The sequence below is a fragment of the Macrotis lagotis genome, chromosome X (assembly GCF_037893015.1).
Source record: "Macrotis lagotis isolate mMagLag1 chromosome X, bilby.v1.9.chrom.fasta, whole genome shotgun sequence".
Taxonomy (NCBI): Eukaryota; Metazoa; Chordata; class Mammalia; order Peramelemorphia; family Peramelidae; genus Macrotis; species Macrotis lagotis.
The window spans coordinates 690,724,472-690,740,496 of record NC_133666.1 but is presented as its reverse complement, the minus strand read 5'-3'; the positions used below and the strand labels follow the sequence as shown (position 1 = coordinate 690,740,496).

The window sequence follows — 16,025 nt, the reverse complement described above, 5'->3', positions numbered from 1 at the left end:
CCTCGGGTTGTTTGTCATTTGTAGTCATCCCACTGGATGGGGTGGCAGGGGTCTGGGTTCTCCTGCTGCTTCCTTAGTCTGGGGGAGCTTGGTCAGGTGACCCAAAGAGGGGACATCCCAGATCTCGCTAGTGCCGTGCTTTTCAGCTCCAAATCTATAATCACTAATGCCTCTTTGGCAAAGGGTGTGCCAGGTGTAGGACTTGTGTGCCCCACAGGCCCCGAGGAGAGCACCTCCTGAAGGAGGGGAAGATGGCATCTCTGCCCTCAAGAGCCAGTCACTGCTGAGGCAAACTTCATGCATGAGCCAGTTAAAGATAAAAGGCTGCTTGTGTTTGATCTGGTACCCAAGTGAGTGGTGCAGACAGTGAGAGCTCTGAGCAATCTGAGCAGAAGAGACAGAGGGGACGCCCCTGCTGAGAAGCTGGCTTTGAGCTGGGAAGCCCTAGGGGGCATCCTTTGGGGGTGGGGCCTTCTTTGCTGCCTGCCTCTGTTGCCCTGGTCCCGGGGAAGGAGTAGGAACCAACAGTAAGAGGAGTGGATGTGAAACGGGACCCCAACCCCTCCCCACCAACCCCAAGTTCAAGATAGTTGATCTGCAGTTCCAGAACCCCAGACTTCTCCACTTCTTTCCTGTTTCCCTTAGCAAGTCATGATGATCCTGGGACATTTCCCACAGACAGCAGTGGGGGCACTGATGGGAGCCCCGCTAACCTAACAAGGATCTCATGCCCCCAGGACTGGAGACGGAGGGGGCATACAGAACAAACTGGGCCAGAGCCAGTCCCTGCAGTGCTGCATCCGAGGGGGGCTCAGTTACACATGAGAGAGATCCTTACCCCTGCAGGGCTGGGCTCTCACTCATACACAGCAGGGACCCCCATCCCTGTGGAGGTGAATATTCTCATTCATCACAGCAGGGACCCCCATTCCTGCAGGGTAGGAGCTGAGGCCTCTCTCATATGCATGGCAGGGACTCTTCCTGTGGTTCTGAAACCCAGTATATTCCCCTCCACCAAACACATACATACACACACAACACACACACACACTCATACATACACACCTAGATTGCTGCCCAGGTCCTCATCTCCCCTTTCTCCACTCTTCTCCCCTGAACCATGGACTGGAACAACCTTAATCAAAGTTCTTCTCATTCCTGTTTTCAAAGAAAAGAAATGAAATCCATGCACGTTCCACTCCTGCTGTCCCCAGCTCTAGGCAGCAAGGCCGGCAGAGGGGATAGGAGATGGGGGATGGGGGATGCGGGGTGCTGGGGCCCTGGGAAGAAAGAGAGGGAAGGCAGAGGAAGAGGCAACCCCTCCTCTGATGGCTTCACCTCCCTGGCTTCCCTGCTGGTGGCCAATTGGGGGCAGGGAGGAAAAAAGACAAAAACAAAAACCTAGAATCATACACCCAAACAGGTTAGGATGAGAAGCCTGGCTCTCAGTCACATTAGGAAGGCTTCAGCATTGGTCTTTCCATCAAAAGAGGTAACTAGTCATTTTAATTTCTATACTGGGATGGAGCTGGATAAGCTCCCTCCTTACCGGGAGCATAGGGCAAGAGAAAGCTCATCATAAATGGATCGATCTCTTAAGTTTTCCACAAAAGAGGAACTGAGGAGGGGGCATCCCTCTAAAACTTTTTGTACTCGTGGCTCCACCCTAGGTCCTGCTTCATTCATTTATCTTTCAGCCCTCCCTCCTTGCATTCTCAGGGCTCTCTCAGAGAGACGGTGGTAGAGTAGATAGACCCTTCCTGAGTTTGAGTCCCTGCAGGGCTAGTCGCTGACTTTCATTGGGGACAAGTTATTATAAAATTGTAAAATGACTAGACAATGGTTAATGAGACACTTCCAGCTCTAAAACTTGCTAACTCCTGTAAATATCCCCTAAAGTTTTAAGCTTGGCCTTAAAGAAGCAATTCCAGGTGTCCCTTCTTCCAGGGGATTTTGTATTTGCAAAGGTGATTCAAGAGAGATTACCCAAAGGATTAGAATTTCAGTTATTATGTATGATATCTGGGACCAGAAGAAAGCAGAGTCCTTTGGAAGTGGGATTGGGGACAGAGAAAGATTTTTGTTTTCTGGGGAATGGAGAGGGGCACCAAGGAAGGAGGCATTTCCTGGGCAGGGGTATTAATAGAGGGAGGGTATCCAGAGAAGAGGACCTTGAAGGGCAATCCTCAGAAATAACCCTGGCCTCAGCTGGTGGGGGGGGGGGCTCCTTTTACCCAAGCTCAAAAGGGGAAGCCAAAGATACATCCATTATTCATTGGGCCAAAGGATGCTTTGCTCTTCAAAAGGAGGGAGCCGCAGCAGGATTTCCTTCAAGAGTTTCTATCTTAAGGTGTTTGAGTCATAGTCTTCATGCTTGCTGAATTCTCCTATCCTGGCCAATTTCCTGCCCCACTGAACCTCAGTTTCTTCAATTCCCTAATATGGACATTCTTTCCCCTTAATGAGAGCTTTCATGGGCAACTAGGAGATGCCACAGTGAATGGAGCACTGGTCCTGGAGTCAGGAAGACTCAAATTCTAATCCCCCCCCCACTTTGTAACTGTGGAACCCTGCACAAGTCACTTCACCTTTATCTGCCTCAGTTTCCCATGTGTACAATGAAGATAATAAGAACAGCACCTCCCTCCCAAGGAGGCGAGCATCAAATCAGTGCTTAAAAACCTATAGAAAATGCCAGCTTTTATCTTAATGCTGCTGAAGGATGCTTCAGCTTGGGTGTCTGCCCTGAATATATGTAGGAGACATGAAAACCCTCCTATCTTTTTCAGACAAACTCTTAGCTAGCAGCCCTCTCCCATGGTCTAAGTGTTTTTTGGTTGTGAAGTCATCATGACTCTTCATGACCCCATTTAGGGTTTTATTGGCAGAGATATGGAATGGTTCACAATTTTTTTCCTCAAGCCATTTTACAGATGAGGAAACTGGGGCCAACAGAGTGAAATGACTTGCCTGGGGTCACATAGCTAGAAAGTGAAGCCAGATTTGAACTCAGGAAGATGAGTCTTCCTAGTGATTTAATTCTAAGTGATTTTTTAAAAATCTAAGTATGAGAAAACATTTATCTCTGCTAAATTTCATCTTATTAGATTTGGTCCAGTGTTCTATCCATCTGTTCAAATGCTTCTTCAGGATGTTGGTGATCTGTCCTGGCTTTTTGTTTTGTTCCCTTCTCAAATTAGTTAAGCTTGCCATCTATATCAAGTTACTGATGAAACCTGTATGGCTGAGGACAGATTCCTAGGGTCCTCCACTAGAGATCTTCAGAATAGGCTTCCTCTGATTCATGGTAGCCCCAGCACAATATTTGACCTTAGTAGGTGATTGTGGGCTGATTGACTTAGGTTCAGCCATTCAAGGGTTGAACAAAATATACCTTATTCTACTGGCCCATAGCCATCCATTTTGTCTGCAAGAATATTAGGAGAAACTGTGTCAAATTCTTTGGTCAAATCAAATTACCCTGTCCTCAGTATTCTCCTGATCTGGTCTAGTCAGAGAAAGCAATGAGGTCGGCCTGGATGAAGCCTTGCTGGCTCTTTATGTTGACCGCTGCCTCCTCTCTAAAAGTTCACTGACCTTCCCTTTACTATTGTGTTCGAGACTTTTGTCAGAAACTGAAGGCAAGTTGACCCCCATTCGGGGGTCCCATTTGGAACAGCTCTGTCACTTTGGTAGTTCACCTTTTGCCCTGAAGCCTTGCCAGTACCCTGTCCTGGAAAGAGCTCTGGACCTGCCTGGGCAGCCTGGCTTCAGGCCTCATTTACCCCTCCTCTGCTCCTCCTTTGCTGTGTGAGGAATCCTTTTTCCTTTCTGGGCTTCATTGTCCCAGTTTGAACATCTTGTTTGTACATTGTATAGTTTGAAGGTTGAGATCAGTCTTGTCTTCCCTGGTCCTCAGGAAGGCCGAGCTGGTGTGGCAGGTGGGAGGACTGATATGGGAGGAAAGTCTCAGTTCCTGGGGGATGAGTGTTTCCCGTTAGTGCCAGCTTGATGCAGCAGCTGAGTGAACTTGTTTGTCACTGCAGACATCCTGAGTTGGCTCCTGCCCTGCTTTTCAAGGAGAGCTGGGCCTGGGGGATGGTCCCCACTTCAAGATTCCAGAAACAGGAATAGGAACCTCCAGGTCAAGCCCCTTCCTGGCTTTCTTCTCCCCTTCTTGCTCTTCTCTCTCTCTCTCTCTCTCTCTCTCTCTCTCTCTCTCTCTCTCTCTCTTTCCCATCACTATTCCTTTTAAGCTTCTCTCTCTTCCTCTTTCTCTTTTTCCTCATTCTTGTTCCTTCTTTCTCACTCCTGCCCACTTTTCCCCTCATCTCTCTCCGTCCCTTTGCATCCCATTGTCTTTCTCTCTTCCTCCTGCCTTCTTTCCCTTTCCCCATTCCCCCCATCCCCTTTCTTCTCTCTCCCTCTCCTTCTTTGTCTTTTTCCTTCTCTTTCACTTTTCCACCTACCCTCCTTCCTTCTCTCTCCCTCCTGCCTTCTCCTCCCTGCCCTTTCTCCCTTTTTCTTTTCTTTTTTCCCTTCCCTAAGGGAAAGAGCCTTCCTTCCCCATCCCTGCAGGCCTCTCTCTCTCTCTCTCTCTCTCTCTCTCTCTCTCTCTCTCTCTCTCTCTCTCTCTCTGTCTCTCTGTCTCTCTCCTCTTCCTCCTCCTCCTCCTCCCTCCCTCCCTTGCTCTCCAGCTCTCATTCATATTCTTCCCTGGCAGTGGCAGAATGGGCCAGGTATCAAGGGCTTCCATCTCTGCCCTCCTGGTATCTGGGTTCCCACTGGCCCCTCAGGCTGGAGGAATTCTGGTCACAGGTCTCTGCTGGAAGTGGAAGATTGTGTGTGTGTGTGTGTGTGTGTGGTATGTGAAGGTGTGCTGTGGGTGTATATGTGTATTCAGTAGGTGGGGACAGGGCACTGGCACCCTCCAGCCTGAATTTGAACTCCTGGACCCTAGAAGTCTGACCCATTTCTCTGCTCCATCCATGGCGGGTACCAGTCTACACAATTCCTCTCTTCCTTCCACTTGTGCACATTCTCCCTTCAGGGCTCACCTGAGGAGAAGCCCTACTCTGACTTCCATATGATCACAACTCCCTCAGCCTCCCCTGGCCTCTCCTGCCTTAAGTGTGAGCTGTGGGCCCCAGGCAGAATGGTACCCTCCTGGGGCCCCAACCTCATCTCCTCCTCTTGCTCCAGGAAAACTCCCTGACTGCCAGCCTCTGGGGAGAGGTATTGTCATTCATTGCCCAATAGATCAGACTCCATGAGGAGGCTGGCCTCAGAGGGCATGGGGACATGGCACCTCCTCCCCTCCTAGGGCTATCCTGCCTTCCCCTAGTGCAGGCATTGGGAGGAGCATCCCCTGGGCTTCCTAAAAATATTTCTGGGTTGCTGGGGAAAGAACTTAGAAAGGGGCATTTGAGACACTATTTCACTCGAACACTTCCATTTTACAAAGAAGGAAATTGAGGTGCAGAAAGACCAAGAGAGTGTATTGATGTGGTGAGAAGGCAGGTTTCTTGACTCTCCACTCAGGATACCTTCCTTTATACCAGGTCCCTTTCTGTCTATACACGTCTACCTTTCCTTCTGTCTACACCGCCCCCTTAGTAGGGTTATAGTGTCTTTTCATAATTGTTATTCTCTTACAGGTTAGCTCCTCAGCCTTTCTCTGACTACAAGAAACCCGAGAGCAGCGGCCTCACTCTCCTAGATTTCTCTTACGCTCTCATAGGAAGTTTCAGAAAGGGCCCATGGAAGGCTCTGGCAATGCCCAGGGGTGAGTTAGGCGGGAAGTCGGGCTCCACAGAACCGACTGGCCTCACAAGCAGCTGACGATAAGTAGGGAGATCACCACAGAATGGAGGTGCACTGAGCGGCCATTCAGAGATTATGGCGTGCTGGCAAGAGTGACCACTGGGGTTTTAGGACACCTCAGTCACCCCAGTAGACATCTCAAACTCAAAATGTGCAAAACACAACTCATTTTCATCCTCCCCCACCTCTTTCAGGACACCGCCATTTTCCTATCCCTTAGATTTCTGATCTAGGAGTTATCCTGAGGACTCCTCACTGTCTCTCACCCCTCCAGATCCAACATGATACCAAGGCCTGGCGACGTCACCTCTTCATTATCTCTTGGAATTTTTCTTCCCTGCTCCTGTCTCCCTGCCCCCACTTGATATAGGCCATCATCCCCTCATGCCTGAATATATATATATATATATATATATATATATATATATATATATATATATATATATATATATATATATATATATATGGCTTCTTTTGCAAGCCAATGGGGGTTACGTGGCTTGCCCCAGGCCACACAGCCAGGTAATTATTAAGTATCTGAGGTCGGATTTGAACTCAGGTCCTCCTGACTCCAGGGCCAGTGCTCTATCCGCTGCCACCTAGCTGCCCCCTCATGCCTGAATATTGCAAGAGCTGCTGGGGGACTCTGTTGCCTCAAGTCTTTCCCCACTCCAATCCATTCTCCATTCAGACACCAAAGTGATTTTCCTAAAACGAAGATCTAAACAGGTCGCCTCCTACTCAATAAACTCCTGTGGTTCTTTATTGCCTCTAAAAGCAAATACAAAATGGTCTGTTGGATATTCAGTCTTCATAGCCTGGCTCCCTCCAACTTTCCAGTCTTCTTTCATCTCACTCCCTCATTTGGATCCAATGACACCGGCCTCCTGGCTGTTCCACAAGAAAGACCCTTCCTCTCTTAGCTCTGGACCATCCCCCATATCTGAAATGCTCTCTCTCCTCTTCTCTGTCTCCTTTCCTTTCAGCCTTCCTTAATATCTCTACTAAAATCTCACCTTCTAACATTATCTTCTTATGTAATTTTTCTATCACTTATATTTTATTTTATTTTTCCTTAAGGATATCATTTCTCTCTCATCACATTCAACTGAGATCAGTGTATACCATGGAAACAGTGTAAAGGCTGACAGACTGCCTTCTGTGCGGGTGTGGGGAGGGGAGTGAGATTAGGGGGGAAAAACTGTAAAATTCAAAATAAATAAATAAATTTAAAAATAATTAAAATCAGGGCAGCTAGGTGGCACAATGGATAAAGCACCGGCCCTGGAGTCAGGAGTCCCTGGGTTCAAATCCGGTCTCAGACACTTAATAATGACCTAGCTGTGTGGCCTTGGGCAAGGCACTTAACCCCATTTGCCTTACAAGAAAACCTAAAAAAAAAAAAAAATTAAAATCTCACCTTCTACAGGAAGTCTTTCCCTTAAGGCTGCCTGCTGGTGATTATCTCCAATCAACCCCCCCCCCCAACCAACCTACCAACCAACATGTCTATAGCTTGTTTGTACATAGTCATTTGCCGATTGTCTCCTCCATGACTATGGTCTCCTTGAGGGCAGGGACTGTCTTTTGTCTTTCTTTCTACCCCTGGTGTTAGACTCAGTGACTGGTATACAGTAGGAGCTTAATAAATACTTATTGCTTGCCTGACTGGTTGCCAAGACCTTGAGTAAAGTCACTTCCCCTCTATGGGTCTTGTTTACCATTTTATAACATGAGGTAACATCTTAAAGTAAGACCAGAATGCCCCAAGCCATGTTGAACTTATTCAGCATCACATGACTAGTAAGTGTCTGAGACAGGATTTGAACTCAGAACATCCAGACTCCAAGACTCACCCTTTGTCCACTGAAGTCACCAAGCAGCCTAACTGGTCTTCATGAGGCATGCTCTCTAGCCTCATTATCACCCCAATTGTCTTTCTTTGACTCTTCCTTGATGTACCAATGTTCTTCTGGAAGGCTGGTACCCAGAACTGAATGGTGGTTGTTCAGTTGTATCTGGCCAAGATGTGCTGTGCCATTTCCTTCTCATGGTTTGCCATTTTCTGTTCCAGCCCAGATGAAGATGAAGAGACTGAGGCAAACAGAGTATCTGAGGTTGGATTGAAACTTAAGTCTTCCTGATTCCAGGGCCACTGTGCTACCAAACGGCACAACCTAACTATGGATTGGCCAGAGAACAGCAGGGCTCCCCCCTCCCTCTAGACTAGAGTCACAGACCTCTCAAGGCTGATACGTGTGTCCTGCGTTCCTGAAGGAGACCATGACCTCAGGGAAGGGATGCCACCGTACACACAGGAACTGGATTTGAGTGAGGGAGGCTGGAAAGCTTCACTTTCTCCCTTGGAGTCAACTGGGTCCAGTGGCCAGAGAGGAATCAAGATAGCCAATGACTGGATCAGACCATTGACTCATTGAACTTGTAGGCAACTAAATCCTCCAAATCTTCAAATAAACTAGTGTCTAATCATGCCTCTACCATTTTTGCATTTGTAAGTTGTATTTTTAAAATTTAAGCAGGAGATTTTTTACCTTTGTTCTTTTTAAATTTAATCTAATTAGATTTGACGCAATGTTTTACCTTATTAAAATACTTTTGGATCTGGATTCAGCTGTTCAACATTCTTAATCCTTTCAAATCTTATGCCATCTGTAAACATAATATGTAGGCCATCTATGGTTTTCTCCAAGATACTGACAAAAATTGTCTAACAGCTTGTGACCAAGGGTGGATCCCTGGGGCCTTCCCCTAGAGATCTTTAAAAAAACCCCAAACAACTTTTGGCTGTCCAGTGAAGCCCCTGGACTCTTTTCTTCTTAGAATATGTTTTTAAATGCATAAAATAAAATACATAGGATTACAAAGGGAACCAATTCTCTTGACCCCAGGTTAAGAACTGATGATATGAAACCATTTTGATCACAAGACTTCAGCAAATATATTTGATCTAGGCCTTCTTAAGTGAATCCAAGAAACCCAAGAATTATGCTCAGATGCTCTTGTTCATTTGCCTGATCTACCTTTCTCAACCAAAGACCCTGCCGTCCACCAGGGGCAGGGATGAATACACCACCTGTGGCCCATGGATCTCAATACCTTGCTGGAATCTCTAATCCTTAAAGAAGCTTTTTAGACTCTGTTTGATGGAATGTGTGGCAGTGTGTTTGAGCAATTACCCCCTAAACCAGGAGAGCCCCCCTGCCAATAAACAGGATACCTCCACTGGGATTCATTAACCAACCAAATGGCCAATCAATCAGCAAGCATTAATTAATTGTTTACTGTGTACACGATGTACAACCCTATCTCTGACCTCTGATCTCTCGCCAAGAGGCAGACCATCATGGCAATCTTCCTTCTTTAGAGGATAAATGTTTATTTCTTTCTCCAAAGGTCCTGTCCTAGCATTGAGTAGTAAGTAGACAGAGCTCTTTACTCTACCCTCAGTGACTTCCTAGCTGTATGACCCTGGGCAAGTCACTTCCTGTCTCTAGGACTTGGTTTCCTCTTCTGTAAGATAAGGAGCTTGGAACTGAAGTCCCTTCCTGTCTAAGACCTCTCCTCCTAACATCCTTCCTCTTCAGAGAAAAGGATATGCTGAGTAGATGCGATTTCATATCTCCTATGAGTTGAATTTGGATTGCATTTCTTATACAATCTGAAGACTCTCCAGTCAGGTCTACGGTCTGGGCTTCCAGTCCTGACCCACCTGGAAGCACTGGATCTTTTCCTAATCACAGGGCAGGAGAGGGGGGCCTATCCCTGAGAAAAGAGGGGGACAGCAGAAGTCCTTCCTCTCCTAAGGCCTTCCTCTCAGCCTCATCTCCCCCATTAGACCCCAACCCATCTGTCCCCTGTCTCCTCTTTCTGAGTGGCTTCTTCCTGTTCAGGCTTTGAGTATTGGTGTGGCATAGGGAGCTACAGGAGAGTTGCCTGGGGGGAGGGGAGACGGTGGTATTGACTATTCCATGATTGGGAGCAGGATCCATTGACGTCTTGCGAGTTGATGTGAAATGAAGACCAATATTAGCCCTAGAGCCAATAAATCTTGTATCGACCAGTATCCAAACCCAGGCAGGGCTGGCCAATGTGTCCGTGTCATGAGGTTAAGCCTGCTGGGGCCGGCCTGCAGGTAATAGACCCAAGTCTCGGGGCTGAGAATTGGCAGAGATCTCGATGGGCATCTCTGTCATTCCAGGAGGCTGTAAGGCTGGGTAATCGCTCAGATCCGGCCCAGTAAGGCAGAAAGGATAGTCATCTACTTATCTCTGGGGCTAATAAACCCATATATAAAGTCCATCTTTATTGAGATTGAACACCCCCAAACAGACAGGAACAAGGTGATGCTACATACAGGCTAGAGAACCAGCAATCACATCAGGAAACAGACATACAGGAAGAAGGGGGCAGGGACAAGACAGAAGAGGGGGGTGTTGCAGGCATGGAGGTTCAGGGGAAAGGAGCACTCCTCTCCCAGAATCCCCCCCAGCCTCAAGGGCTTGCCCTCTCCCCTGGAGATGGACTGGAGGAGGGGGCTGGCTTTAGGGCCCTGGTGAGTGGTCAAGCCTGACCCCATTCAGCCTCTCCAGGACAGGGCCCAGTGGCCTCTCCCGACCACGTCCATTCCCTGCAACCGTCCATCTGCCCATCTGCCTTCTCTGAGTCCTCTCTTAGGGTCCCCTTAGCAGGATTTTGGGGGAGAGCCAGGGTCTCTGTTTCTCAGGCCAGAGTGAATATCTGCCTCTAGCCTCATCCTTGGTCCATGCAAGGCCCATGGGGTAAAGAAGGGGAAGGGAAGGGGGCTTGTATTGCTTCACAGATGGTTTTGGTGTTTTCTTTTTATCATAAATAGCTATATAGAGAGAGATTATATTTTATGGTAGAATATATCCTATCGGCACATGGATTGCATCACTCAGAGTTATACCGGGGTGGGGCCTCCCCCATGCACAGACATGCGCTGGGAACCACAGCCATGCATGGTGGGCCTGGTCGAGCCGGGCCCCCGGGGCCAGGGCCACATGCTCGGGCCAGCCATGACCCTGGGCAGCCCCCAGCACTGTCCTGTTCCTGGAACCTTGAAGGAGGCCCCAGCCACTGTGCAGCTGGCTTGGTGGGGGGTGGGGGTGTAGTGGCCAGGGCAGCCACATCATTCCCAGCCCCCCACCTATCAGCTACTTCATGCCACTCCGCAGGACCTGGTTGGCTGCAATCAACATGACACTAATGATGAAGGCGATGGCAAAGGCGCAGATGAGGCTCTTGCGGACACACGTCTGGCGGATCTGCTGGTTGGAGCAGGCTGGGGGCCAGGGAGAGTGATGGGCAGTGACCAGGTGTGGCACCAGAGGCAGCAAGGGAAGAAGAAGAAGAGAACATCAGGGGAAAATCAATTATAGGGGGAAGAGTTAACTGTTCCCATGGAAACAGGTCCTGATCCCCTGGGGGGCAGCAGTCTCCTCCCCACTCCCACAAGGATTTGGGCTCTGAGGAAGGGGGTTACCATGAGACCTTGTATAGGCCAGGGACACCCTGGTGGTCTCACCCTTGTGAGCTGAGCTTTAGACATCCTTGAGGGCCACCCATTGTGAGTGGAAGGTTCCAGGTACTCTTTGGGCAGTCCATGCCAACCCCGGGGCCCACCTATTGGCTGCCCTGCCCAAGTGCATGGTGGACACTCACTCTCCACATCAACAGGACACTCCTCAGGAGTGCCCAGATGACTCTCCTCCTCTGTCATGATGATGTTTTCAATGTCCTTCATGGAAAGATGCTCACAAAAGGTGTCATAGAGTAATCTCTTCAGTTCATCGACTGTCAGCTTCTGCATATCACACTGTAGGGCCAGGCCATGGGTCAGCCCACTGAGGTTACTTGCTCCCTGACCAAAGACCTGGCTTCCCCAAAGGCCAAGACCCTTATGGGCAGTGAAGAAGGGTAGGGTCACTGCTCTCCATGGATTTCCCCAGGAGGAGCTGGTTCATCAAACCAACTGATGTCCCCCAAGGCTACACCTCATTTGCAGGACTCTTGTGGGCACTTCATGCCTTTAGAGCTCTGGAGTCTATGAAATTGTGTCCAAGCTAGGCCTGCTTGAGGGTTCAAGACCTCAGGTCCTGCATCTCTTTGCCTGCACCCAAAAAGAGGGAGGATGCTCCTTAACCTCCCTGTGTCCTTGCCTTGGACCATGAGGGCTGGCCGTCCCAGGATCCACATCCCATATAAAACAACTGAGCTCTGCAGGTTACTGGGTGAACAACCCTATTTGGTCACTGAAGCTTCCCTGCTCTATGACCCTTCCCAAGGCCACTCACTGAACCTCTCAGTTGCCTCTGACTCCCAAATTCTGAACCCGATCCAGGGATCACTGAGCCTTACCTAGGTGTCTCCTCCCCACACACCTAAGGGGCAGGGGAAGGTTGGGGGGTTTCTACCTTCCAGAATACCGTATCAAAGTCAGTCCCATGGAACTTTTCAGGAATCCCCGAGGTGGACAGCTTGGGCCCCAGTAACGTCACAAACTCTTCGAAGTCCACTTGGCCATCACCTAACCACACAGAGAAGGAGTGAGCATCAACTTCAGTTGGACCCAAGTAGGGGAAGGGGCGTTGTCAAGGGGAGGGGCCAGTCAGCTTTGGACAAGTGGCTTCCCTTCTTTAGACCCATGTCTGACATCTAAAAAATGGCCACACAGAACACAACCAGTTTGCTTCTAGCATCAAATGAGACAATAGTTGTGATTACAGACTTTGAATGGAAAAGACTGAGATTTGAATGTGTGACTTTGTACACAGTAGGGGCCCAATGTTTGTTGAATGTATGATGGCTGGCTGGCTGGGTAGATGAATGAATGAATGATAGATAGTTGGATGGGTGAGTGACTAAATGATAGGGGGATAGATGGATGATGGGTGAATAAACAGATGACAGATGGAAGGGTGAATAACTGAATGATGGATAGATAGATGGGTGGCTGAATAATGGATGATGGATAGATGGATGGGTGGGGGACTAAATGAATGATGGACAGATGGATGGATGAATGAATAAATGAATGAATGACTCTATGGATGAATGAATAAAGGGATGGAGGGAGGAAGAGAGGGACAGAGGTAGGTCAAGATTGAGATCTACTGACTTAAACATTCCAGAAACTTCAGTTTGGCAGTCAAAGGAAGTTCTATCAGGGAGGATTCTAGTTTCCTCCCGAGGCCACTATTAGTCTATCTACTTTGCACACTTTCAAGTGTAACTTGTATAAGTCAATCAAAAAGCATTTAAGTGCTTACTCTATGTTAGGCAGTGTGCAAAGCTACAAAGCAAAAATAAAGACAGCTCCTGCCCTCAGGGAGTTTACATTCTAATGGCAGAAGACAACACCCAGAAGGGAACCAGGGCTTCCTAGTAAAGGGAGGGAGAGTTCAGAGTCAAAAGAGGAAAGAAGGGGGCTAGGTGACTGCAATGGATAGAGCACAGGCCCTGGAGTCAGGAGGACCTGAGTTCAAATCTGACTTCAGACACTTCATAATTAGCTAGCTGTGTGGCCTTGGGCAAGACACTTAACCCCACTGCCTTGCAAAAACCTAAAAAAAAAAAAAAGAGGAAAGAAGACTGGAGGTCATGGGAAAACTCACTGAAAGGGCATGACTCTGATTCTTGTCTCCAGATTCAAGCACTGAGCATTGTGCTCTCCACACCTGCCATGTTCTCTCCTCATCCTGACCTTCTAAGGATCCCTAGTTCCCTTCCAAGCTCAGCTCAATCTGCCTCCTTCAGGTTGTCTTTCCTGCTTTTCACCTAATATCCCCCCCTCTCCCCACAAAGTGTATCTATTTTTACTATTTATGGATTTGTGTATATATGGAAGACTTGTTCATCTAGTAAGTGTCTGAGGCTGGTTTTGAACCCAGGTCTTCCTGACTCCAGGCCTGGTGCTCTCTCCATGGGGCCCCCTAGCAAGTGTTTAATAAAGGCTTATTGACTGTTGATTGCAATGTCTTAAAAAGCAAAATCAATGTTTGCTCTAAATTGTGACTGAAGTCACAACTGGCTCTCCCATTTATGGGGGGACCTTGGGTCTCAGTTTCCCCATTTATAGAACAATGACATAGGATCAAACCACCTCTAAGATCAACTCTAAGGCCAGTTTTGAGTACCATAATCCTGTCATCCAGCTGATTTGACCCCCAAGGGAGAGGGAGAGGAGATAAGCACAATTGGTACTAGGTCTGAGCTGGTGTCTCCGTTGCAGTATGGGGGACATGAGTTAGCCATCAAAAGCACTTCCTAAGAGCTAAAAGCAGGAGGTGGGGTGCTGTTTGATCAAAGAGGCTGGGGTGGGCAAGATGAGAGTGACCAGGGGTAGGTTTCCCCTCAGAGAGGTCACCTTGGTCAGTAAATTGGTTTTTGAGGCCCTGCTGGATGTGTGTGTGAGCCCTTGGAGCTTTGACTAAGGGGAGGTGGGAAGATGGGGCCAGCTTCCTGCGTCATCCATGCTCAGCCCAAGTGCAATTTGAGGACAGCTGAGGCTGTAGGGACTAAATGGGCTAGTAAGGAGATGCCCCTGGGCAAGGCCTGGAAGGGGTGGGAAGATTTAGACAAGTGAGGAGGAAAGTGGGGGGGGGGAGCAGTAGAATGGAAGCTCCTGAGGACAAGGGCCATCTTGTTTCTTGTCTTTGCCTTCTCTGGCCTGGGACATAGTAGGGGCCTAGGAAATGTTTGTTGAATGATTAAATGAGGGATCACAGATTTAGAACTGGAAGGAAACTTGGAGACCAGGTCGATGGTCACACAGTGAGCAAGACTCAGGCAGGATTCAAACCCAGGACCCCTGGTTCTAAGTTTTACCATTTCCCCAGAAAATCCCTCTGCAGCTGTTGAGGAAAAGAAGTCCCAAGAAGTCAGGGAGGCAGGGAGTCCTGCCCCACAGTCCTTCTGTTTCATTTGTTCTAATAAGTCTTCTGGTCTTCAGCCATGTACAAGCCTCAAGCTGCACAGTTTGTTAGTCTGACTATCCCCCTTCCCTCCTTCCTTCCCTTCCCTTCCCTCTCTTTCTCCTTCCTTATTTTCCTCCTTCCTTCCTTTCTTTTCCCTTCTCTCCTTCCCTCCCTTCTCTTTCTCCCTCTTTCCTTTCTTTTTCCTTCCTTCCTTCCTTCCTTCCTTCCTTCCTCCCTCCCCTCCTTCCTTCCTTCCTTCCTCCCTTCCTTCCTTCCTTCCTTCCTTCCTTCCTTCCTTCCTTCCCTCCTTCTCTCCTCCTTCCTCCCTCCTTTCCCTCCCATCAACATTCAACTCTTCTGGGCCCATCCACCTGCTTTGCACATGTTCCTTTAGTGTCCCAGATCCATCCTTTTCCTTGTGACTCCCCCCACTCTGTACCTCCCTCCTCTCCCAGGATGGGCAGCAAAGTGATCATCTCTGATCATCTCATTACTGGGCACGAGGGCTGCCTGGGGCCCAGTATAACCTTCCTCGTACCAAGGGGCTCCTTGGTAAACAGCGGAGAGGAGGCTGAGCTAATGAGGAAGCATATTAATGAGCCCTGGTGGGCCAGTGGGGCCAGGCCAGATGCCCTAGCACTTCATTACCATATGCTGCCTTCCCCAGCTGGTCCACGTGTAGGAGCAGTTCTGGGCAGCCTCAGAGGGCAGGGCAGAGAGGGACATGAAGGGGAGGAGGAGAAGAGGAGGAGATGAGGCCTAGAAAGAGTGAGGGGAAGAGGGAAAACAATGGATGGAATTGATGGATGGGCCAAAGATGAGGTTCAGGGTCTGCGCAGAGTCCTAAGGCATGTCAGGTCCCCTGAGTCACCTATCATCCACCCATTAACCACCACCCAGTGAGAGAAACTGTCCAAGGAGAACTGAATCTCAGCTTCCTCATCAGTAAAATGGAGATAAAACCCATGCTCCCTTCCTCACACCGGGTTATATGGATCAAAGAAAATCAAATCCACAAAACACTTTGTGAGCCACAAATAAATCTACAAATATGTGTTATTATGATTAACCTCCCTGTGCCTCAGTTTCTTCCCTTCAGTTTTTATTACAATAAAAATTGCTGATGATCTCAGAGTTAAGAGCTCTGTTCTACTCTCTAACTTACTTGCTGTTTGAACCTAGGCACAACACTACCCTCAATGGACCTCAGTTTTCTCATCTGGAAAATGGGGATAGTCATAATCA

General features: G+C 48.4%; 1 protein-coding gene across 2 annotated transcripts in view; it reads right to left on the bottom strand.

The window, feature by feature from the left end:
- Positions 1-10,118: 10,118 nt before the first annotated feature.
- CABP7 (calcium binding protein 7) overlaps positions 10,119-16,025 on the bottom strand; it is a 30,421-nt gene continuing 24,514 nt past the window's right edge. The window contains exons 3-5 of one of the 2 annotated variants that reach the window (XM_074201029.1): positions 12,279-12,391; positions 11,527-11,680; positions 10,119-11,146 (exon numbers count right to left, since the gene is read on the bottom strand). In XM_074201029.1, coding sequence (XP_074057130.1) covers positions 11,019-11,146; positions 11,527-11,680; positions 12,279-12,391 — 395 coding nt within the window. In that variant the 3' untranslated portion in view covers positions 10,119-11,018. The remainder of the gene's footprint in view (positions 11,147-11,526; positions 11,681-12,278; positions 12,392-16,025) is intronic. The other variant, XM_074201030.1, reaches the window with a different exon arrangement.